This window comes from Prionailurus bengalensis, chromosome B3 (assembly GCF_016509475.1).
Source record: "Prionailurus bengalensis isolate Pbe53 chromosome B3, Fcat_Pben_1.1_paternal_pri, whole genome shotgun sequence".
NCBI classification, from domain to species: Eukaryota; Metazoa; Chordata; class Mammalia; order Carnivora; family Felidae; genus Prionailurus; species Prionailurus bengalensis.
This window is the reverse complement of record NC_057355.1, coordinates 99980328-100006520: the sequence shown is the minus strand read 5'-3', so window position 1 is coordinate 100006520 and position 26193 is coordinate 99980328. Positions and strand designations below refer to the sequence as shown.

The 26193-nt window shown below is 40.0% G+C and overlaps 1 protein-coding gene across 12 annotated transcripts in view; it reads right to left on the bottom strand.

Moving 5' to 3' along the window:
• The window catches only part of FRMD6 (FERM domain containing 6), a 240944-nt gene that overhangs the window by 8579 nt on the left and 206172 nt on the right, over positions 1-26193 (bottom strand). For 3 of the 12 annotated variants that reach the window (XM_043556141.1, XM_043556140.1, XM_043556139.1), the window contains 10 exons: positions 23870-23960; positions 20873-20976; positions 19781-19857; positions 17352-17538; positions 13960-14115; positions 10514-10579; positions 9580-9648; positions 6534-6708; positions 1755-2090; positions 504-635 (listed from right to left, as the gene is read on the bottom strand). In XM_043556141.1, the coding sequence (XP_043412076.1) occupies positions 504-635; positions 1755-2090; positions 6534-6708; positions 9580-9648; positions 10514-10579; positions 13960-14115; positions 17352-17538; positions 19781-19857; positions 20873-20976; positions 23870-23960 (1393 nt within the window). Of the gene's footprint in view, positions 1-503; positions 636-1754; positions 2091-6533; positions 6709-9579; positions 9649-10513; positions 10580-13959; positions 14116-17351; positions 17539-19780; positions 19858-20872; positions 20977-21068; positions 21262-23869; positions 23961-26193 lie in introns of those variants that run through there. The other 9 variants (XM_043556142.1, XM_043556143.1, XM_043556144.1 and 6 more) reach the window with 5 other exon arrangements.

Below are 26193 nucleotides of genomic sequence, written 5' to 3'. Positions count from 1 at the left end.
CGCCAACATTTATTGACACTTTTTCCTCCACACTCCCATACCCACTCTGATCTAGTTGGGGAAAAACAATACAAACCAAACTCGGAGACCTGCCTTCTGTTTCTAGCCACCTAAGCGTCTGTCCCCCTCATCTATGGGTTTTCTCATCTGTAAAAAGGAGGTCTCCGAGGTCCCTTCTAGATGTATTCTAGGATTCTCTGATTATCATTTGTAATAGCAAAACAAAACAACAGCAACAAAGAGAAAACTGTGTTTTACCACTTTGTGCTGAGCACAGGGGAGAAGATGCTAATTCCCCATCCTAGATGCTTCTCCCCTTCTGTTCTCTTTCTTCCTCATGAGGTACTCGACCCTGCAGTCTATGGCACTGACTTGGAAAGGTTCTGATTCCAGTCCTGTTTTAATCGAGAGCCCCACCCTGACCCTTCTGTTTTCTGAGGCACCTGATCCTTAGTCCAAGACCATCCACTAGCTCAGGAGAAGAACTTCCCACAAGAGCTCACCAGAGTGTCCATTCAGCTTCCGTGACATGAGCATGTCCTCGGTGATGTAGATGCACATGTCTGGGCTGACTTCCAGAGACTCTTCATTCATCTGTTCCAGGTCCCTGGGGTCATCAACCAACATCTCTATTTCTGACACAGAAGAAGAAAAAGACGTTTAGTGACACGAAGGGAAATGGATGTCAGCATTCATAGCCACACTTTGCGGGAGGCTCTGTAATTATTCAGATTTTAAAATACATTTGCTAATGAGAATCTACAATAGGAAACTCTAGGACAATTCTCAACTAGATGTATTTGCCCTCTTTTTCACAGGGTTGCTGTGTTACCTACATGTCTTCTAATGCCACGATTGAACTGTGTTATTTTTTCCTTTGTGAGAAAGAAGGAAAGAGCTATACCACCTTGCTGAGATGACAAAGGGCAACTGAGACTGATGGGCCACATGCCTAAGCCAGAGCAGACTGCTGTCACCTGCACAAGGAATAGTTCATGAAGCTCCCCATTTCCAGAGCTGCCTGCCCGCAGGGCATTCAGTTGACTTCATTAGAGATCCACATGAATTCTACAGTAAGCAAGCAAATGGGCTGCCGTTTTCCTTAATGAAGTCACTACCCTTTCCCCAAACCCGAATGCTATAGCACTTGAGGCATAAAAATAATAAAAAAGATGCCCACATATGTTAAGTTTGGCTGAGACAGTCTGGTTTTTCTCTCCTTAACAGAGTTAAGCATCCAGGTGCTAACTTTCTTTTACATTCCCAGAGTTCTGGCTGCATAGGGGGAACTGAAGAAATACTAAATAACCAATGACCTGGGCTCAAGTCTTTTTTTTTTTCCTCTGCAAAGTTTAAGACATTTCTGTCGCTATCACTGCGTCTCTGCTGTTGTCCTCACCGATGCCTATTTAATCTGGGAACCAGAAATGCAGACACGAGTGCTGCGGCACCGACGTCTCCTCTACTTGGCTAAACCGCCAGGACTCAGCCTCCACTGGTGTCCAACCCTGTGGTGGCAAAGGATCGTGACCAGAGGGATGCTTTGTTCACCGACACGAGCAACTCCCCCAAATCACGCGGGAAGGTGCAGGACACCTGTCCATTACTACCCCCCGGCTGTGCCCTACACAGCAGTTCTCCAGAAGGGATGCTTGGGGAAAAAAAACCAGAAACAAGATGAGGCAAGAGGAAGAAGGGGGCGAGCGACAGCGGCTCAGCGCTGCCAGCTTAGAAAGCCGTGGCGAGCGGCTTACCGTCGTCCTGCGAGTCCTCTTCTGGCCGGTCCTTGCCACTGCTCTCCACCCCGGAGGTGTGGGAGCTGCCGTGGCTGGTCGTGGAGCTGCAGGTCTTCAGCTTGCGGTGGATGGCGCTGCCAGAGTAGCTGTCCTCCGGCCCTGCGTCTCGGGGCTTGGTGTCCGCCTCGATGCCCGACGTGTGCGAGCTGCCGTGGCTGGCGGTGGAGTGGCGGGACAGGCGCTTGTGCTTGGCGCTGCCTGCGCTGCTGCCGCTGGCCCGGGACCGCTTCTCCAGCTGGTCCACGTCCAGGTCCAGGCTGTCGCTGATGTAGGACTCCCGGTACTGCTTCTTCTCTGCGCGGTGAGGAGCACATTCACGCAGGACGGCGGGCGGGGGAGGGGAGGGGAGGGGGAGACACGCCTGGTTAGCCTACAGGGCACATCAGGCTAAGAACGCGTGCAAGTTCACACCCAGGATCTAGTTCAGCAGGATCACACCCAGGATCTAGGCGCCATGAGGGTTCTGACCCGGGTGGGTGGGAGGGGGTCAACTTAGGAAGATGAGCAAAAACCAGTACAACGGATTTGAGCAAGTACTGAGACTACTCAAAGGGTTTTGATGCTTCAAAACTCGGAAAAGTGCCATTTGAAGTAGAGTCGCCAGACCACCTCTTGTCTGCAAGTTGTTATTGGTCCACAGCGATGTAAGCTCAGTAAATGAGAATAAATACTTAGAGGTTTTCAGAGCAACCTGACAGTGCCGTGACAGCCACTAAGGTGATTTTGTATTTTGTAAAAGTATCAGTCCACGGTGGATGAGGAATGTTAAAAATCTGGTCCTCCCCCACAAATAGTTTCAGAAGCACTGCTATGGAAGACTGTTTGATAGATATAATTACACTAATTGCCAATGATTTCATTTATTCAATTTGGCCCATTCAGTAGCTCAGTTCTGACTGCTGAATATAATTTAAAATAAAACTATTCTTCTCTAAATTTCCTTCAAAGAGTTGTAACATTTAGTTTTTCATTAGTGAAAACTGCTTTTCTCCATTTGGGGTGAACTAGTGAGGTTTTACCATCTACTTAGAAAACACAGTCATCACTACTGGTTTGATGATTTACACCTATGTGGCCTCTGACTGACAAAACTGTTCTTTGATTTAACATGTCAGTGCCATTCTTTAACACCAAGACGCAATGTTAGAAAGTCCCTTTTATCAAATGCTAAAGCAACAATCACATTAAGGCACAAAGTTACAACTGAGTTGCAGGTATACAATACTTTTGTGTCTCAGGTCAGAACTGTAAAACAGAGAAATAGTTTAGATTCTTTGTATTCTTAATACTGATGACAAATAACACGTTAGAACAATGTTAAAGATGGAGAATGCATTTGAGGAATGTTAAATTGATATTATTTCAGAAATTGCTAACTTGTAGACTAATTGGGTTCTCAGAGGCCTGCTGATGGATTTAATTGTCTTGTTTCTTGGGTAAGTGAAATCACTTGTACTCCTGGTGTCTGAAGTATAATCTACACAGCTTCCTCAGGGAGGGAAGAAGCATTAGCATAAAGAGAAGATGCGCTTTCCAGGATGCAAAATGCAAAAATGCTTGCAGAAGGCGATGTGTATGTTTTTGGGCTCCAGCCATTCATGTCAATTCTAGGGAATCAGGCTGCATCACAACAGCGAGAATGCACAGCCACACAGAAAGCAGACTGGGGCAGGACACCAGAGCCCAAAACACACATCTGAGACAGATGTGCATCATCTAAAATCCATGTTTTAGGGCTAGACTGGGTTATAAACATTCCTGTTTTCTGAAGACAACAGGGGTTGAGATGAAGACGGAGAGATAAAAGGGTTTGCAAAATTCTCATACAATTTCTATTCACTGTGGTTTCAAAATACTAGCCACGTGGCACTTGGAAAGGTGGAAAGTGAAAAAACAGTTTTCTAAAAAGTTCTTTAGGGTGCCAGAGTTCTAAGACAAGTGGGAATTGTGGCTCTAATAACTTAAAAGCTTTCTGCCTCTTTACAAATAGCCCTTTTACTCCCAACCCTTCCCAGCAGGTTGGGAGTCTATTATGGTTACTCTAGTAACAGAAGGCAAGCGCTCGCCTAACTGTGGTCTACCTCACAGGAGCCTAGCGTAAATCTGCTTCGTGTCAGCGTGTCAGCACGGCCTTACTGTTCTACGTGGCTGGCCAGTGTTCCCTTCCCAGAGCTGTATCACTTAGACCTGGTACAAATAAAAAGTGTCATGAAGGAAATGCTGACGTGATTATGAAGTTTATTCTGAGACCTGGGAAATGCAACCTCTTAACTCCCTAGTAATCACCGGAGTCAAGAGCACAGATTACCAATGTGTTGGTATTCTTTGGATTCCCTCTGTTGTAAAAGCCCAGAGACCACAGAGCTTTTCATATATTATTTTGGAACAGAATGCAGTGTGACCTCTTGGCATATGGCCTAAGAATAAGCTCCCACTGTTGAATAAAGTTGGGTTAAAAAAAAACTTTTGTTTTTAAACTTTTTTAATGACAAAGCATTCTCCCCCTTCTAAATGCTATGGAGTAATTCTTGTGATCATTTTCTACCATAAGATGCGAAAAGAGTATCTCAGACAAGATGGATCTAAATTAAATTTAAGAAAAATACACTCTCTTTCTGTGCTGTTTCTTTGCTAAGAAAAGGGCTTTATTGTAAAAGTGATGAAGACTTTAAGCGTGAGTGAAATAACTGGCATCAGGCCAAAACTGGCCCAGAGAAACTTAATTTTGGGTGTTCTTTAGACTGTGAGGGATCTCTAAGTAGAAGAAAAGAAGTATGTTTTCTTTAGAAGAAAAAAAAGAGATATCCGCCCAAATCTATCTACATTTACCCAAATAACAAATACAATCCACACCTTTATCGTTCCTTCATTGCCCTAATCGCGAAAGCCCCCAAATGCACTTGATACTACTAAGCGTGGTGACAGACAAAACCCTGCCCTCTAAGAACTGAAAATTCTTTGTCATTTTACCTGAGAACCTATAGGGGTTCTGGAATTCATTCAGGCTCTAAAGGGCTCCCCTTACGGTCATCTAAGCAAGAATCTGCTAAAATGCTGGCAAAGCTGATGAAATAAAGAAACTTCTCAAGGCGCTATAAGCTGGCCATTTAGGAATGTGACCCATTTGGCACATGATGGGCTCTGCACGTAAGTCGCCTATTCTTACAAGTTCCCTTGGCGCTTCTGTCCCATCTCGAGTCCTCCTAATAATCATGTCAGCATTGGAGAGAGGTGCTTGTTATTGCAATGTGTCATCGTGGGGAAGAAGGGGCAGCCTGGCAGCAGAGGAAGCCCATACACCTGGTGGTTATACACCAGTTCTCTCCAAAGACAAGAAAGCAGTTTGGTGGCAGACCGTGCAAAATGAGTCATGTTCTAACGGCTACTTAAGATGCAGTGGCATCCCCAAACTGGGTCTCATTTAGTTAGAGAGATAGGTTTTGAGAGAAATTGATTAGATGTACAAGCTTCTTTCAGGGTTTTTCTTAAGAGGACAAGTATCTGTGTTTCTGTGAGAAAGCTGGGGTCTGAGAGGTCGAAATCTGTTTCAGATACGGACCTAAGGATATGAATCTGCATCCAAATGTTCATGCAGATATCCTAAATCTGATCCAATTGAATTATAAAAACTACCACAATGGGAATCTACAAAACAAATGGAAGACATTGAAATAGGCAGGGGCGCCTGGGTGGCTCAGAGCCTGGAGCCTGCTTCTCATTCTGTCTCTCTCTCTCTCTGCCATTTCCCCACTCATACTCTATCTCTCTGTCAAAAGTAAATAAACATTAAGGAAAAAAAAATTTTTCTAAAGAAATAGGCAAATGAGCACAGTAGCATTTTGGGGGATCAGAAGTTCGTGTGTTAAATGGAATAACCCTGGGTGCCATGACTTAAGATGAAGGGCTAACCAGTAGAGTTGAAGCCTGCTCTTAGAGGCCCCAATCCCTGCCTTCCTCTTCCTTACCGTGACTCATTCTCCTTTTCAGGGGCCCCAAATGTATCTCAGCAAAGCCCCCACAGGACTGGCTGATATAATCCTCAAATGGAAACTTCTTTCAGGGCGCTTAGGTGGCTCAGTTGGTTAAGCGTCGGACTCTTGTTTCAGGTCAGGTCATGATCTCACAGTTTGTGGGGTCGAGAACCGCGTTGGGCTCTGTGCTGTCAGCGTGGAAACTGCTTGGGATTCTCTCTCTCTCCTTCACTTTCTGCCTCTCCCCCATTCTCCCTCTCTCTCTCAAAATAAATAAACATTAAAAAAAAAAGAAGAAAACTTCTTTCTCCTTTGTCATTCCTGCTGACCCAGACCTGGGGTCCTCTCAGCAGTCAATGAGAGAGACTGGAGACATTTCTGTCTCCCACCTTTATTGTTACTTTAATCTAAGGAGTAATTGCACTGGAAAAAATTCCAGATTCCAAGGTGCTCGGAGTCGCAGATAAATCTTGCCTTGCATCTTCATGTGGTGGCTTTTTGCAAGGATTTTCAAAGCAAGTGTGGGGAAACGTTAAAGAGACTGTACTCGGGGATAGCTAAATGATAGGGATGACCTCAGGTATTTGGGACAGGTGCTGGGACAGTGGTGAGATGTGAGGCGGAACACGGCCCTGAATCTGGAGAGGCTCAGCCCTTGAATCCCATTTTGTAGGGGTCTAAAGCCCCAACTGATGGCAGCTACAGACTAAGGGGCCAGAGGTGGCCAAGGCACCATGTGTGCTTCTCCCCCCCAACCCTGCCATACCTTCGTTCTCCTCCAGCTTCCGGATGTGGCGCAAGACAGGCTGCAGATTCATGTAGAGGCGGTGGCTGTTACTCAGGAGCTGGAGGAGGTGTCGGGAGCGCATGGGGCACCCTGTGTAGTAGATGAGCTTCCTGGCGGAGGGCAAGCCATCTGGCAAAATCTCAAATTTCTTACCCTGTGGAGCAAAAGCACGAGTCAGCGTTTGGAAGGTAAGTCTCTAATTTGCCAAGGTCCCCTTCATTTTCTCTTTAGTAAGGAGAAGTATAGATTCAAAAAGAGATGTATAAAGCTGCATTCAAAATTCAGCAAGAGATAAATTGCTGTTTTCCTTTTCAAAAATGTCCCAGGACAAGGATTACCAAAAACTCAGGGAAGTGTCTAGCCAGGGTCATCCGGTCGACACCGACCGGGTATGACGGTGGAGGAATATCTTTGGTTTCTCTGGCTAGTCAGGCCAGGAGAAGAGAAGGGCTCATCATGAAAGCATCTTCAAATGCAATTCCAACACCCTAATTCAGCAAACAAGATGACATTCTAGAAGCGTGATGCATTCAAATATTTGTTAAACACTAGGTACCAAACACTGTGCTAGTCACCAAGAAAATAACAGTGAATAGGACAGACGAGGTCGCTACCTTCACAGAAATACATTCTGGTGGGAGAGATGGCAAATAAACATAAATATATAAAATAACTATAGTTTGTGATAAACTCTGAGGAGGAAATAAATGAGGAATATAAGAGCAAACACTATAAATACCTTTTTAGGGTTAAGAAAATACAGAAAACTTCTTCAGCTGGATAAAAGAGGGAGGCTGGGTGGGGGGGGCACCTGGCTAGCTCAGTTGGTAGAACATGAAATTCGTGATCTCAGGATTGTTAAGTTCAAGCCCCACACTGGGTGTACGGTTTATTTAAAAAAGGTGTGGGGGGGTGGTGGGAGGGGATAGGTGGAAGCTAGAGGGACAGCTCAAGGGATGAGACAGGAAAGAGAAAGGAAGAGATATAAGTATCGTTAAGTATTTCTATCAGAGATACCAGGAATCTCATTGTTTAAGTTTGGGATCATTAACATAAAGTTCATTAACATAAGCTGAGGGTGAGAGTTTGGCAGTTTTTTATAGTTATGGAAAACTGTAAGTTTATTTATTTTGAGAGAGAGCACACACGCATCTGAGCTAGGGAGGGGCAGAGAATGACAGAAAGAATCCCAAGCAAGCAGGTTCTGCACTGTCAGCACAAAGCCTGGCCTGGGGCTGGACCTTACAAAACTGTGAGATCATGTGACCTGAGCTGAAATCAAGAGCTTAACCAACGGAGCCATCCAGATGCCCCAGAAATGGAATTATCAATTCCTTCACCTTTCCTATGAATGAACAGGGCAGCAGGATTGCATAAGGAATACTGCGGACACAATGATTCTCAGCCAGAAGGGAGAAGTAAAGCAGAGAGAGGCATCTTCCAACCACACACTTAAAGTCAATAAAAAACAATATGGCTCTGTGTATCTCGGTTGGGAATGGATTTTTCACCTCTCGATTTTTCATTTTAAAGGAACCACCAGTGGATCCCAATGCTAGAATGGTAATAACTGACACTGAATGAACACTAGGCAGGTATTGACTCATTTAATCCTCAGAATCAGTCTATGGGGGAGGACCAATTATCTCCATTTGGGGACAAAGAAACCAATGCACAGAGGTTAAGTAACTTGCTCAAGGTCACACGACTGGGGCAGGACTGGGCTGGCTGTGAGAAGAATCATCTGGGAAGTTCAATAAAATAGATGCCTGGTCCTCAACCCACACCCTCTGAATCAAAACTCTCTTAGGGGAGGAGGATGAGGCCCAGAAATCTTTATCTTAAACCAACTCCTCAGATGAGGCTGATGCAAAACTAGATTCAGGAACCACTGTGTCCAGGACCCTTAAGACACTCAATTTCATAAATGCATTTTATGTCTACTCAATTTGGGACATGACTGGGGTAATGGGCTAATAATTTGCTCATTTTCATACAGCTCAGATCCTTTCACAAAGGGCCTAAATGAGAGAGAGCGAGTGAGGAGGAAGCAGGTAGGGCCCCATTTGATGTATGAGTGAAGTGAAATCAGATTGAACTGAGCCCAAGTAATTAAAATAATGTAAAGTCAGGAACAGGTCTTTGACTTCACAGGGCAGTATGGAGTCAGTACCCAAATGCTCTTTGGCAATACAGCCCTTTATTTATATAGGCCATCTTCTTTATTTGTGTATGTGTACAAATCCTTATCTTCCTCCTTTGTGTATTTTTTTCCAACAATTTCTGAACAAAGAAAAAAATATGGATTTTAATGACCACCAGATATACATATTATTAACTGTAATTCTTTGAACCCTGCCCCAAACCGGATAGAGCCGGCAAAGTAGAGAAACAGCTGGGAAAAATCATGAATTTGCTCTTATAACAAAAAAGAGGATACTATTCTCAATATTCTAAAAATAAAACCATTTTTTTCCTGTTAAGAATTGTAGACCTTTCTTTATAATGATGAGTTTCAAAGAGTTAGATATTAATAGAAACATCTTTTTATATCACTCTTTATTCTTTGCTCAAAAGAAGTAACTTCCAAAAGAACTGGCCTACCCCCACGCCAAGAGTAATTTATCCTGTGATTATGGCTTTCCGTTTTCTGATCCCTCTGATGTAGGCTTTTGAAAATCATTCTCTTTGCTGAAGTCATCTTGCACATTCCCCCACTACATTTCTTCTGCAACTAGAACAACTTAGGATAGCACGGTGGGGACCAGACTCACAAATTAAATAAATAATTTCTTTTGCTGTAAGATTCCTTAATTTTAGATTCATGACCTATGAGTGGCAACGAATAGAGCACATACATAAGAATATAAGAAAGTGAGTTGTCTACATTTTCAACTTTAAAAAAAAAAATATCAGCTTTTGTGCCTGTCACGGCATTGTTTTTAAAAACAAAACAGGGAACAACGAAAATCCACAAAAACAAACAACTGAGCAATTTTTCTTTAGTCAGTTGCTTTAAACTTACCACAAATACCAACTTTCCAACATTTGTCCAGGGGAAATCATAAAGTAATTGTTTCTCTTCATCTAAATTCTGTGGAAAAAAATTTTAATGCATACAGAGTTACTGAGGAAACTGCCAGACACTTTAAAATGGCTCTAACTTCTCTCCCAGAAAACTAAAATACAGTAATTAAAATCTGAAAGAGGTCCTCAACTCTCTTTGGAGATGTTCAGACAGTAATTAAAAGATTAGTGAGACAATTCTGTAGCTTTGGGTTCCTGAGTGACTGCATTAACTGGCCTTTCAAGGCAACCTTTTCCCTTTGAGCCTATCCATAAATTTAAATAAAAAATCCAAAAAGACTCAGGCATTGGAGAGATGAGATAAGGCACTCAGACTTTCATAATTGGATATTGTGCCTACATCAAGATAAGAGATTCTTATATTCTCCCTGGTCTCACAGAAAGAGGGATTCTCTCTTTCCTGTTGATGGCTGTGGTATAATACCATCCCACCTGCAAAAGCGTGACAGGGACAGGGGACAGGCTGTATCGGAAAAGCGTAATGAAAATTAAAATACAGTGGTCTGCCACTGTATTAAGATGTCATTTTTTTTCTTTACACAGTTGTAACGCTCCAGAGGAGCATTATAATCAGGATATTTAAAATCAGTAACACACAAAGAAAAATGTTTGGATGTTAATGATCTGTTAGTGATGAACCTGAGCCAATCTTGGGCTTATTACTTTCTATTCTAGAGGACTTATTACTGTCAAGGTTTGGACTGTATCACTTCATTTATCCTACATCATCCCCATTTGTACTAGACAAATAGGAAGTAATGGCCAGTCGATGGCCAGAAATGAACCAGTGAACCTGTCCAAGGACCACACAGGTACACTGTCAACATGAGACATGGCAGATGCCACTTGACACTCATTTCTCATTTACTGACCTGAAAAATCTGTATTCCTCGCATGGTCAGTCCAAGCATCAGAGAAGCTTCAATTTCCCTTTTATCCTATAGAAATAAAATCATATGAAACAGTAGTGGGTTTTTTTGTACAATGGACAATTAAACACCAAAGGGAAAAAACAGAAGGAGAAATCTGATTAGAAAATTTTTGATTTAAAATAACTTCATTCAGGGGCATCTGGGTGGCTCAGTCCATTAAGGATCCGACTTCAGCTCAGGTCATGATCTCACAGCTCCTGGGTTCGAGCCCCACATCAGGCTCTGTGCTAACAGCTCAGTGCCTGGAGCCTGCTTCGGATTCTGTGTCCCTCTCTCACTCTGCCCCTCCCCCTCTCGTGCTCTCTCTCTCTCAAGAATAAACATTAAAAACAAAATTTAAATAACTTTGTTCATCTTTTTGCATCCCTAGCTTACCATAAGCTTTAAGAAAATCATGAGCACATACACATGAGCAAGGATATATTCTACTTTTTAAACCACTGAGATTTCAAAGGATTAGTGTTTTTACTATATTATAAACACTTTCATATCTGACAATATTCTAAATACCGCCATCACTGAAAACTCTAGTAAACAATACTATTTTTGCTGCTTGTTTGTTTGTTTGTTTGTTTATTTATTTATTTATTCTCTTCCTTTTCTCAGATGTCAGCATCTTGAATCTAATATCATAGATATATTCTGAGATGCATTAGATTTTATAGGTTTCAAACTATGTAACTCTCCTGCCTCTGAAGCCAAAATCAGAGGCACGCCTAAATATTTAAGACTGTCATCCCATGAGGATAAAAAACTGTAAAAGCTTTATATTCAGTTTGTTTGGAAAGAAAATACTTATTTCTAAAAAGTTCAATTGTCACTTGCCAATATGATATACATTCTACCAGCTAAACTACAAAAAATCAACTAAAATGAGTGTAGGGGAAAAAAACCCCTTAAATGTTCTCTGAATTTTAAATGTACTCTGAAATTTGACCACATCTTTGGAGTGCTCATATGTAATAATGGGATATAAGGTATGAAGTTCAAAATAGAAGATAAATAAAATCACAAAGTAACTAAAATATTTTCATTATGAAATTCCTCAATAAAAATAAATGAGTATGTTTAGTGCCAGCGTTCCCAAGAATATGGGAAGAAATATTTTTAGAAAATGCATCCTCATCTGGTATAGTAAAGACAAGATATGGCCTATTTTCACTATTTGGACTGTTTTCTCCAACTAATATGTTTTTACATCAAGAAAGGCACATACAGTATAGGTTCAGCAGGAGAAATCAATCTATCACTGTGAGTTTAGCTCAATTTCCTCTTCAAGGCTACTCTGATTGCTTCCTGAAATAAGATTGTGCTCATAAAAATGCTGGCTGTGCAGGCACAAGGCATGTACTACTGGGAGAGGGACACAGAAGTTTTTCGCCCCAGAATGTTTCCTGTCCTCTGTCTACCTTATTTCCACTTTACGAGCAGTTTTAATGGCTGCCACTTGATTTCTCTAAAGAATGAAAACTCCGCCCATGAGGTAACAATATCTATTTCCCCACTTCATTCAGTTTCATTATTATTAATTATCTTGCTTTAAGAAGATAAGAGAGTCATTTCCTTTTTTTAAAATTTTTTAACATTTATTGATCTTTTGAGAGAGAGAGAGAGACAGAGCACAAGTGGGGGAGGGGAGAGACAGAGGGAGACAGAATGCGAAACAGGCTCCAGGCTCTGAGCTGTCAGCACAGAGCCTGATGCGGGGCTTGAACTCATGGACTGCGAGATCATGACCTGAGCCGAAATCCAACACTTAATGGACTGAGCCACCCAGGTGCCCCAAGAGAGTCATTTTCTATGCCATGTAGAAGTACCACATTGTAAGCAAATAAAAGGTAAATCTTTTAAGCAAAAGATAAATTCCTAACAGGATTCTTTAAAATACTATGTTTCCCTATCAAGTGAGAAGCACTTGGTATTTATTGAGCACTGATTAATGTACCAGACATTCCACCTGGTTATTTCAGATTCATTACATCATAGAATTTTCCCAACCTCGTGAGATGTATTGAACCATTCCCACTTAATAGATGGTCCAGAATTATAGTTCTATTTGCCTAGGATCCCATAACAGTGGTGATGCAGGGTTTCTGATATCTGACTCTAAAGCTACACTCACACCTTCTTATACACCATTCATATTTTCTGTACATTTTAAAATATAAACTGATTGTCAAATGCCATTTATTTGCATTTTCTCATATAAACTGAGGTGTCACAAATGAAATCTCTCAAGGAAACAAACAAACAACTCCGTCCTTCAGGAATTTGGCCAAAGAGATCTTATAGAACTCAATTATGCCTCTCAAGGATGACAGGACATTAACAATTTCATCTCTTGGGCACAGAAGTGAGAAAAAAAAAATACCATTCTTTGGTACCTAATTAAGTTTTCTGAACCAGACAAGAAGATCATCCAGTAACATATCCAAACTACAGCCTAGTCTCCAATGGTCTAGTTATGCTAAACTTACCACAAAGGGTATAGTAGTAATAAGAAGCACATTAATAACAAGGATAATGGTAACAACTTAACATCATTCTTAACATGTGCTGGGCACTATTTTTATCCACGAATTCCTTTAGTCAAGTAGACCTGGGTTGAATCCTGGCTCTGCCCCTTGCTAGTTTTGTGGTCTTTGGTCTGTTTCCTCATCTGTACAATGAATATTACAGCTTCTATTTTATAGAACTGTGAGGATTTAAAAAAGAAAATAAAGCGCGCCCCATAAAAACAATACTCAGTAAACACTAGCTGTTGTGGTCATTCTTCTAATTAATGGATACAGTGCAGGTACGGCTTCACTTAGAGGAACATTAAAAATTACTGATCAAAAAAGTTGCAAATGTTAGTCCCCAAGGCAGAGATGCAGATTTGGAAAGGAGAAAAATAACTATTTCATAGTCACTGAAAAGCCAGACTCACGATTTGAAGCCACTTGGCATTTCAGTATTAGAACCATTATAAAGGGACTCTATCATGCTCCCAGGCCTGAGGAATAGCATCATTAACTCGAAGACTGAACTACCATGAGAAACGGTTCACATGAATCCTTTAAAAAAAAAAAAAAAGCCCACTAAAAAATGAAATGACAACTTTAATTAAAAGCTTCTTCAAATCATGAAGGTATTTTGTCTTCAGAAGCTGCAGACTTGGGTGCCTGGGTGGCTCAGTGGGTTAAGTCTCTGACTTGGGCTTAGGTCATGATCTCACAGCTCTTTAAGGAGTTCAAGCCCCACATTAGGCTCTTTGCTGTCAGCGCAGAGCCTCCTTTGGATCCTCTGTCCTCCCTCTCTGCCCTTCCCCCGCTCACTCTCTCTCAAAAATAAACAAACATTTCACAACAACAACCAAAAGCTGCAGGCTGACTGCAGTTTTGTACCTTATACAATCTGTAGTAATGAACGGCAACATCATCCAGTCGGACGGCCTCTTTGATGTACTTAAGATGAGCCTCGGAAGCTGTCAGCGCAAACTGATCTTTGTGCATGTTTGGAATGTGCTTCAGGATGTAGTCCTTCCCTCTCTTGGAAACAACCTGTTGGAATACAATGGGTATGCACTGCCACATCTATTGGAGTGATGGGAGTCCTACCCTTGTCCCCCAAATGATGGAAGGACAAGGAGCTAACATAGGTCATGGAAACTGGCTAATTTCCACCAGGAAATTTCCCACTTGTATTCTGTTTTCACCATCTGTTATGTTACTAGGCTGAATCAGCTAGTACTAGAAGCTCTAAAGTCAATTTAGCTGTATATCTGAGAAGAAAAATCACAAGAAATGAGAAAAATATGTTCTCTTGGCTTTAAACTCACCAAGAAAAAAAAAACATGCAAACTTGCAAAATTTTGTACACATCACTGTTTATACTTGTAAAATTATTGGTACTATGAAATACATCTACTGTCAACACATCTTCAGGTTCTGGATCCTACTTAACTCTTCTAAAATTACAGCCACAGAGTGGGAGGTTCTAAATGTTAATCCAAAGAAGGCAGGGGACTGGGAGGAATTCTCTGAAACATTTTTGGTTTTTGCATAAAAGGCTGATGTGAACACTCTATTTGAGTATTTGTGAGGAAACAATTTCATTCAAACATTCATTGCAATTCACTATGGCTTAGTTTTTCAACGGACAGTAGCCTGGGCCTTTCAATGCCCAAAACATATAGTATCCAGCAGCTGCAGGCTAAGATTAGCTAAAAATCTTAGCCGAGGGGCACCTGGGTGGCTCAGTTGGTTAAGCGTCCGACTTCAGCTCAGGTGATGATCTCACAGTCCGTGAGTTCGAGCCCCAGGTCAGGCTTTGTGCTGATGGCTCAGAGCCTGAAGCCTGCTTTGGATTCTGTATCTCCTTCTCTCTCTGCCCCTCCCCTGCTGATGCTCTGTCTCTCTCTGTCTCTTTTATTTATTTTATAAATAAAAATATTTAAAAAATTGAAAAAAAAATCTTAGCCGATTTCATAAGGATTATAAAACATGGAAAGGATTATGCAAAGAGAGCAAAAAGAGTAGTGCTTAAAATCATCAGAATAAAAAATAATTAAAGAATTTTTAGTTTTAAATGTTTTTATAGATATTGACATTTTGTTTCTTCCTATTGTTTAAACATGATAGATTGCTGGCTATTTAATATTGCTGAGAACTCAAGTTACAGATTTTTCTTTCAGACTCCTTTTACATGGAGATCACCTAAATTAGTATTTGTTAACTTTTCTCGGCTCAAAGAACACACAGAAAATAATATTTGCAAGGGCACTGAAGTAAGTGGCTTTGGTGATCCCAAAGGTTGAAGAAACTTGTATCTCAGTGCTCTGGAAGCTATGGCGCACTGACTGGGAAGATCTGATTTAAAAGACCGAGATTCAGCAAGTACGTGATGACAACTTACCGGATGTAAACATAGGCTAATTTGGGTTCCACAGACACTGATATGTAAAAGCTTGATACCTTTTGTGGTTTCTCTTTAACAACTGACATGCTGGCAATCAGTTCACAAAAATTTATATTGAGCACCTCAATGTGAAGTGCTGAAGAAACAGAAAAGGTATAGTTTAAGCCTGCCCTTTAGAATATACTAATAAACAGTTCACTGGAGGCAAAAGATAAACAGAAAATAAGATGTAAAACACTATGCGTAGCGGGGGCTTCTAGAGTCCAGAGGAGGGGCACTGGGTACCTAGCCAGTCTGCCCAGAAGGAAATACATCTGAGCAGAGTCTTGGAGAATGAACAGGAGTTGGCCAGGTCAAACAGGGAGAGGGGTTCTGTTGGCTAAGTTGGAACTTCAGGAAAAAAGGCCAGAAGTGCAAAATACCACAGGGCGTTTGGAGACATAGGGATTGCTGGATGTTGTTAGAGCATAAAATTCAAGGTGCAGGACAACCTGAAAGGAAGCTGGAAAGGCTGGCAGAGATCAGATCCTGGAAAGTTCCTCGGTTATGTGTGGGAGCCTGGCTCTCACTCTGTAGGTGAGAGGGAAGCCCCTGAAGATTTAAATCAGGAGCAAAATCCACTCATCCGCAAGCTCTAAAGACAGAGGCAAAGACAACAAGCCCCCTCAGCAGTGCTGCTGAGTGCTGATGAGAGCTGGAACCTGGGGGACGGGAGCAAGGACGCTGGGGAGGGCACACGACAAACATTCAGGAAGCCTACCACAAGGAAACTTCAAGAGAATTTGATTTCTTAAGCTGGTGACGGGTAATCAAGTATTTTATGTTCTAGGTTGTTTCGGTTGGTTTGGGCAGGCCAGGGAGAAAGAAGGGTGATGGGGAGAGCTCTGCAGGAGACTCAAGTTTCTGGGTGACTGGGTGGATGGCAGTGCTACTAGCTGACATTAGGGACACAGAGGCAGGAATACATGAAATCAGGTGGGAGAAAGATGAAGTTGACTTGGGACATTTTGAGTTTGAGGTGCCTATGGGTAAACAGCTGTCTCATGGACACAGAGGAGAGAAACAGATTTGGGAGCTACTGGCACATAGGTGGTTGTTAAAAAAAAGAAAAGCATTCGTTTGGAGGAGATCCCCAAATGAGAGTGGTTCTATGTCAAATGCAGCCGAGAAAAGAAGTGGAAAGTGTCCACAGAATTTGGCAACTTAAAGGTCACTGGTGACCGTAGGGACAGCATGAGGAGTGGAGGGGAGCGTCGGGGACAGAAAGCAGATGGAATTGTGTTGAGGAGTGTATCTGGGAAATAAGGTAAAAAAATCAGATTTTCAACAGAGGCCTGGAGGAAGGGTGGGCACAGACATGGGCAGGGTTGGGCGGAGAAAGGACAGTTGAGACAGTTCGAATAACCTAAATTTGCCTGCTGCAAAGGCGTGGTTCCTCTCTCGAGAGTGGAGGAGATGGCGGTCAGGGCAAAGTGACTATTTAATTTGTTTTCTCAACATAGGAAAAGCTGTGAATGATCTTACTTTTCAAAGTGTAATGTTTTTCTCCCTTCAAAGGGAGGAAAATGATGCTTGAATTAAGAGTAAATAAGAAAGTAAAGACCAAGCAACTGCCAAAAGAAGGCTGGTAAGTTCCAAGTTCCACCACATTTAGGATGGACAGAAATCCTCTTCCCCTTTAACTGGAAGGAGCAGATCAAATATATCAAGAGATCATGTGTACAATGCTCTTAAGTGTTAAACTTCTATCTGGGCATCATGAAGGGTTTTACTGGCCACAAACATCTGTGTTCCCATTTCTTGAAGCAACCTGAGTAGCAGCATAATGAACTAGAAATGTGCTAGAGAAAACACTTTAAAACTTGAAAACAGTGCCTACCCAAGATGGGAAGTAAGCCTCCGGCTCAAAGTATTTTCCATAGTGCTTATTCCTTTTGAAGTTCCCAAGATCAGCCTGCAGGGCAAAGGCTGCCAGCAGGAAATAGGCCTCTTCTCGGAGCACACACTGAGAATGAAGAACTTGTTTTCTCAGGTGCCAGTAATAATAGTATCTTGCTGCTCTGTCACTAGGAAAATAAAAGAAAACAGAACTCACATTTGATGGAACAATCCAATGGCGTGTAAACAGAACCCAAATCCTGCTATCCATCTGGTGACAAGAGCTCTTCTGTTTCTGTTCCCTCTTCCTCCCTCCACACTCCTTGAAAAAAGTGGGTGGGGGGTTGAGGCTAATACCTGATTGCTGCCTCACCCAGGTTGCAGGGAGGTAGGACTCCAAGTCTGACTACTCCAACAGGCAAAAATAACATTTCCTGAGGCCTATAACATTTAATTCATTCAGAGAATGGAAGCAAGATCTGAATCATCCATTCCAACATGGTAAATATTTCACTGAAACAAGTATTACTCTAGAAGCCTAGGCATTTGTTGTCTGCGTTAAAGTAACTTTGCTGCAATAATGCGGCACATATGACAGAAACAAGGACAAATCTGAGGGGACAATCCTGGCTTTAATGTTTTGCTCCTCTGTTTTGTTTTGTTTTCCAGCTGAGCACATTACAAATACCCTAAGGTCCTTATAAAAAAATTTCTGTTTAAATGCCCATTAAAAAAAAACTATAGTGTTTTGTTTTCTTTCTCAGAATGAACTGGAAAAAAAAAAAGCATGCTTTAAATCTCTCTCTCCCTCTCTCTCTTTTTTTAATTAAGTGGATGTTACTTTATGGGTGTGGTTTTATAGGAACATGTTATGACAGTCATGATACTCCTCACAGATGGAAATCCTACTAGTGCACTCATTACAATCCGTTGAAGTCAGAAATAAATATAGTTCCCATTAAAGACATTGAATAAGAAGTGCTGACTGGGGAAAAACATGGTCAAGCTCCAAAAAATGTCACAGGCAAATGGGATGCCTTTGTGATCAAAGTAAAAATGCAAGAAAAAAAAAAGTGTGTGTGTGTGTGTGTGTGTGTATTTAATGAGCTTACTTGCCTCCCCTATTAGTTTAAGTCAAAGGTTTACCTGAGATTTATAATGCATTAGCTGATGACAATAAAAACATGAGTTTATTTTAACTAAGATCATGTTTAAGTATGATGAGTTTAAAAATAAAGCATTTATGTAATTTTTTCCCCATGGGACAGAGTACTTTTCAAGGCATTTCTTTTTATAATGCTGACCACACAGTGTTTGGACTAGTTCATCCCTGGGGAAAAGAGCAGAAGTACAGGGATGAATTAAACATTCATTAGCCCCAGGGGGTTAATTTGTGGCTAAATAATGTATTTTCCTTCTTTTCAGCACATTCCATACTTAGTAGGTAAATTGAGCAAAAATTTTACATAAACTCCAAATAACTAAGAAAGTTTCTTGGCCTTTAGAAAAAATTACTTATGGGCTAATGTTTTTTACTTTTTAATTTACATATGGCAATAACACAAATATTAAGAGCAGATCTCACATATAACTTATTAGCCAAATGTATCTTTGTATCTTTTAATGGAGTTTCTCAGAGTTTGAAAGTAAATAAGGAAAACAGAGTTCACATTTCTAGTATTTTCCATCAACATTTTCTATCCATTAACAAAACCAACTCTGAAAGCTTTCCAGCACTGAATCCTCCTATACAAATGATAAACTGAGCTTTTGAAATGGTAAATTCCGAGTCTGTATCAGTAGCAAAGAATTGCTCGTGCACCCACCTCCAGAAGAAGAATCAATTACCTGCCCTTGCCAAACTGCATCTAAGATTCTCACAGGATAGCTCCACTGGGTGTAATCTTAGCTTTAAGGCCCCTGCCAAGAACAGAAGCAAGACCCCAAAGGTGGAAAGAAAACCAGGCTATATCGACACCATTTTTACAGGAGAGAGTTCTTAATGCTGCCCTACTCCCCATCTCACCACCAGAAAAGAATACAGTCCTTTAATTAATTTCTCCATTCTTCACAAAAGTGCTAGTTCCTTCTTGAATGAAATATCTTCTTTTTGGTGAATGACTGGTTATCGAAAATGGGGAGTACAGACAATGTGAGGCAGTGACATTGTTAACATTTTCATCAATAGTCTAACATTATCATTCATCCATTCATTCATTCATTCCACAAATATTTAGAGCGCTTACTGTGCCTCTTTTCTAGGAACTGAGGATACACGAGTGTACACAAAGATTTCTTTTAAAATCCTTGCTCTTTTGAAATGTGTATTCTAGCAGATGGAGACAAACACACACAAGAACTTTATATGGTTATGTTAGAAGGTGAGTGCTTGTGGAAGTGAAGGTTTAGAGTCTCTCCCTGTCCTCATACCTGATCAATCTGCCATTTTCCACATAGTACTGCACACGGAAGTGAATGATCATAGGAGGTCCAAATTGGTCAATACCCTAAAACAAAGACACATATAAAAAGAAAGCTATTTTTAGTAACTGCAAAACGGGTTTTAAACGCAACAAAATACCATTATTTACAAGATACTTTTAAACCTTGAAAGGTTTTATCTACTTCTAATGGGGCTGGGTGGTGGTGGTGGCTGGGCAGAGGGTAGACAGTTGTCCATTACGGATATTAAGTTCACACAAAACTGGGAAGTTATAAAGCATCATCATGTATTTGATACTCATTCACTGTAATGCCAATGACAACATAAGGGAAGATAAAAATAAATGCCAGTGGAAATTTCTAGTTGAGATCCAGTTCCTCTCTCAGCTCTATCCCCTGTGGTGACCATTTGCTCCTCATTACAAATGTTCTCTTGTTCCTCTGACATTCCACATACCAAATTCTAATATGCTGTTTGTTTATTTAGACTTTAATGTTCCTTACTTTGTAGTTAGCTTCCAAGTAGCCTTCCCGTTTATTCCAAGAATTCTTAAATACGAATCGGAGGATCTAGGATTAGACATTGGGGACTTATTCCTGATTAATATGGTGGAAACACTAGGCAAATTCCCTGTGAATGATGCCCCATGTAAATGGAATTGATGTTTATTAAATAAAGGCACCAGTATAATAAAGTAATAAAATATCAAAGTACAGTAAAAGTAGATTTAAAAATTAGGAATAACTTCTAGAACATCAGTTTTGATGGCTAACATAGCCACAGAAGAGAAGCAAGTTCTTTTTCCATGGTTCTCGTTTCAAAGTATTATCCCCAAATTACTAAAAAGTTATTATCCAACATGATATAAACAGATACCTGAAATCTATCATATGCTATAAGCTATTAATACTTTATTAATGTGACATTTTAGAACTTACACATTTCCCTTTTCCATTCTCTACTTCATAGTGTTTTTATGCATTAAAATTTAAAAAATTAAATATTTTTCTAATGTCTAATAGCTAAAATAAACCTTAAAAAAAAAATCAAAATAGTTTTGCTCATAAATGTAATCTCACCCAAGTGACTTCGTATTGTCGTACCTTGCTGGCCTCTTTCTTCCATTCTTTTGGACAGTATTTATACAGCTTTTGTGACAACTCCATATAGACATGTTCATTATCTGCACATTAAAAAAGGAGGCAATATGATAAAGAAAAGATGATTTTTTTAAAGAAAATACACACAAAAACGGGTTCTTTAAAAAAGCCTCACAATTTGTGAATGTGCTCTGAATTCACATACAAAACGTGAACAATCAACAAGATACTAAAAGTCAAAAGTTGGCTAGACATTAATGAGATTCTTTATAAACTATTTTGCGTTCGCAATACAGAACACATCTTATTAAAAATATGTAGTATTTAGAAGAAATACTAGCTTCCACATCCTGCTTTTACTAAGTTTCTATGGTCAATCCTAATGCATAGCCAAACTTCCAACTCTGTGCTTACTTGCTCTTAGAGAAACATGCTTTTGCTTAGCTCACAGAGGACTCCTGTCATAGCTGCAGAATAATGAAACAGGGCAGAAACACCATCCTAACTGCTATGTAAGAAATGAGACAACACTGAGGATAATTGCCTATTTCCAAGCGACGGGTCTGACCCACGCTTCGTGAAGAACATCCTTTAAGACAATTTCTTCTCTGTGTTTTCCACATAAAACACACCCTGGTAAAACACACTGTCTTTGGACTGATCCCATGGAAAGATGAGAAGAATCTCATGCAAAAAAAATAACGCTAAAGTATTTCTTCAAGGAGATGATGTTCTTAAGATGAACAGAAACCATGATTGCTAAAAACCCATGTAACAATGATCTAAACATATGAAGACAAGCTGTTAAAAAATATTAAAGTTTTCAGATTTCCCCAAGAGAATATTTTAAAAGAGAGATATTTCACAACAGAAACCTTCAGCATTCCTATCTTGTACAAAGTTGTAAATCTTTTTAAAATAGTTTAGTCCTTTTTCTCTAACCATCACTAAGGCAGCTTCCTCGTGGAGAGCTCTGCATAAAAATGTACTCACTCTGGAAGGGAAGGGTGTCTCTTTGACTTCTCCAAGGATAACAGACCTGACTACACTGTCACTCCTGACTGAATGCTGGAGAGGTTTGCTTGAAAAAGAGCCATAAGAGAACAAGAAGGGTAGAGTTTCTCTGTCTATAAATGGCATATTAAGCCAGCCAATTTGAATGAAAGGGATAAGAGGTCCCAGAGACCAAAACAAAACAAAAACAAAACAAAAAAAACCAAGAGGATGCTACTTAAATCCACTTATCAGATCAGCCAAATTATCTCCCATATCTCACATGCTACCAGTTAAACATGAAGTGAACAAGACCAGACAACCTTCCTGTTGAATATGGTTTGTGTTTGGCTTGAATTCCCATCTGAAGAAGCAATATAATGAACAGAATGGAGACTGTTCAGCGTAATAGCACATACTTTTAAACTACCACCGTATCTCTGCCATCTGACAGTCTGATCATGGCTTTATATTTTAGGAATTCTAAAGCATATATCAGAAGTCTGCAAAGTGGGTGAAGTAATCTCCAGCTGACACCTGAGAAAACTGAAATCGAGAGAAGTCAAGTGACATTTCTAAAGCTACATAGCTAGGTAGTGGTAGAAATAGAATTGGAACAAGGTCATCTGCGTCCTTTTCCAATGTTCTTTTGCCACACTACAATCTCTCTTTTAAAAAAGAGATCTTAAAAACTCATATTTTGAAATCTAAGGAAGCCATAAACTGGTTTTATTAGACTGACTTGTTAAACAACACAGATCAACAATCTGACTGTCGTGGCAGTAAGAAAGAATTAATTTTGAGTTTAGAATAAAAGAAACAATTTTTAGAATCTATAGAGCATCTTATTTCTCCCAAACCCTTCCTTGAAAGAATGACTGAGGGATGTACTAATAGAAACACAGAGCAAAGCATCTGTGCTTTTATTGCTTTAACTACTACAGGAAAAAAACTGAAGAGCAAATGGTTGATTCATTGGTTCCTGAGGTGTTCCCTGCTCCAAGCTCGCTGGCTTCTCCTAAAAAGACAGCTGAAGATGGTTCATATTTTGGAGGAGAAGGGCTGATCATGATACACTTTCTAACTTGGCAGATCTAAGCTTTTTATGGTATTAACCAGATTCTCAAGATGTCATAAGCCTTTAAATTTTTAAGCCGATTCCAGTAGTAGAATATGATTCATCTACAAGTATAAAATGTAGTTAAATACATTTCGCACAAAAAAGTATTCTTGAAAAACTGAGCAAAGATAGAAAAGGTTTTTTGCATAAGGGTAAATTAGAGAAATTTAAACATATGACTTGAAAGAGAAAGCTTACAAGGAAAGGCTGCAGGTAAACCCTGGGAACTTAACTCTAAGGTATTATGGGGGTGGGCAGGTGGAGGAGGCTTCATGTGAAGAAAGCCTTCACATAAAGTAAAAGTAGAAACTGATCCCCCATCTTTAAGTCTTATAGTCTGATTGGAAGAAAAGGAGAAGGTGTTAAGAGGGAAAAACAGGAAACAAGAGCAAATTAATAGATCACTTTGTTATACTATATGGTCAACAGCAAGAAAACTTGAATAGACGAAAGCCATTTTTCTTATGCCTAAGTTTTTTAATGTCAAAAATTATGAAACACATTACAAAAACATGCAAGATAATTTCCTACTAGCTCCAGCTGTTCCCTGAGTGCAAGGAAACAAAAATCAAGCATGGTTCATAAAAACAGAAAAGAACAAATACAAAATTTAGACTCCTGAAAAGGAACCGATTTTTAAGTTCAAACTATGATACACGGCCTAAAATTCTAAGTCTTGTAAGAAATACACAACAGTTAAGATCAAAACACGAATAGCAGACTAAAAATGATGATGAATTTATGGGTATTTTGCCAATCACAATCTTATCACAATACGCCCAAATCAAGTCACAGCCAGCTATAAAATATCACTTCCTCGGTGACAGTTGGCTAAATCTATCAGATATGGGACTAAGACCTACTTTGTATAACACTGAGTCCAAACAGGTGACAGTCCTTTAGCCTGAGTAGGTCACACACCTGGACCAGCAACTGGTGACACAGAATTTTAACCTGTAGAGACAAACAAACAAGCACACAAAAAATACAACTTGAGACAACAAGTCACTCAAACCCAAATACTGAGCCACAATCAGGCAATTTAATACACCCTGAATATATGCCTTGAAAGGACAAGCCAACACTAGCAAAACCGCTGTTGGTTCATGGAAATTGCTTTAATCTGTGTTGTGTTTCAATACTGATTATCACAATATGAATTTTTACAACATGGCAATAAAGTATCAATGCAATCTTGTACAAGACTCATAAATCTTATGACACATTGACGAGGCCTTAATTCTAAACCCATGGCGCATGGTAAATATTTCAGAAGGTACCCAAAACAGCCTATTCAGATTATCAGAAGCATGAATTAGGCAGGTATCTTTACAAGGAAGGTTTTCTTCTTGATGGTCTAAGCAAAATACTTAGATATTATTACAATGAGTGAATGAGTGAATAACTAGCTTTTATTTATCTTACTTTTATTGTTTTATACCTTTTTTTTTTTTTAATTTTTTTTTCAACGTTTATTTATTTTTTTGGGACAGAGAGAGACAGAGCATGAACGGGGGAGGGGCAGAGAGAGAGGGAGACACAGAATCGGAAACAGGCTCCAGGCTCTGAGCCATCAGCCCAGAGCCCGACGCGGGGCTCGAACTCACGGACCGCGAGATCGTGACCTGGCTGAAGTCGGACGCTTAACCGACTGCGCCACCCAGGCGCCCCAGTATACCTTTTAAGTACCTAAACAAGGGTCCTTTCTAAGTCCTAGTATAATTCAACCATAAAAAATCATATTAATTTGGAACTCTGAATAGGCTATCCTGAAAAGTCACATGTTGAATAATAACATAGTCTTTAACAAACACAGTTTTAATGATTTCTCCAATATTTAATAAAGTATTTTGGGGGACAGTAATTCTGTTGGGTCTGTCTCATTGAATTCAGAATCACTAAAGCTTAGAGCTGACTTTAAGAGACCATACAGGTCAATTTCTTCATGTTATGGATGATTTCTTCATGTTATGGTCAATTTCTTCATGTTATGTCATGTTCTTCAGTAGGTTAAACGTCCAACTGGTGATTTCAGCTCAGGTGATGATCTCATGGTTCATGAGTTCAAGCCCCACAACAGGTTCTGTGCTGAGAGTGCACAGCCTGCTTAGTATTCTCTCTCTCTGCCCCTACCCTGCTCTCTCTGAAAGAAAGAGAGAGAGAGAGAGAGAGAGAGAGAAAGAAAGAAAGAAAGAAAGAACAACCTACAAAGCTTAAAGTCATATAAGCTAGTAATGGCAAAGCAGCAACTCACAACTTTGCTCATTTAAGTATTAAAATATTTCCAAATGTGTATTTTAAAATATATACAACATGACAGTTTATCATTTCAGCTATATATATTATGTGGGGCATTTGTCCCTCACTTGTACTATACTTGCAATGATACTGATGCCACTTACAGTTTTAACGATAAATTCTAAATTAACTCTGAATTCATGACTTTTTATCATACCTTAATATGTGACTCAGATTCAGAAAATAAGAGACCCCTGAAACCCCTTGATAACTGAAAGCCAAACAATGCAGAATGGTGATAATTCCAAGTGAAGGTTTGCTGCTCTTTCCACATTATTAAATGGCAACTAATCTGAAGCACCTTATCTAATGGAAAGAGCAAAAGGTATTTATTTAAGACCAAGAGCACCAATTCCGCTGCTTAGAAGCACCAGGAACTCAATGAAGCTGGGATCGTGTCTTATCTTATTTTTAGGATATATAGTTGGCACTCAGTAAATGTCTGATGGATAAAAGCAGGTGTCTGATGCCCATTTGGGCCTCTTGCTTTTGTTCTGTTCCAGGACTATGGGCTAGTCTCTGGCCCACTGAGCACATCGCTTTATGAATGTGCCACTGAAGAATTTAGGGAAAATGAAGAATTGCAAACTCACAAACACCACTGGGAGACTATATTTGCCAATAGGAAATCATCTTCTTTGTTCATTAAAAAAAACTGTATTTTTGAGTTCTATATTGTCCTAATTCTACTTTACAAATAAGCTTAACCAACATGATAAAGTAAGGGGAAAACTATCAAACGTTATATAAAGTTGAAATACACATTGCAAATTTGAGACTTAAGATGCCATACCATCTAGGATACCTTTAATCCTTAGTTTTTACTGTATTTTAAAATGTTATAAACAAAGCAACTGGGATAAAATGTGATAAAAAGTTAGCAGAAAAC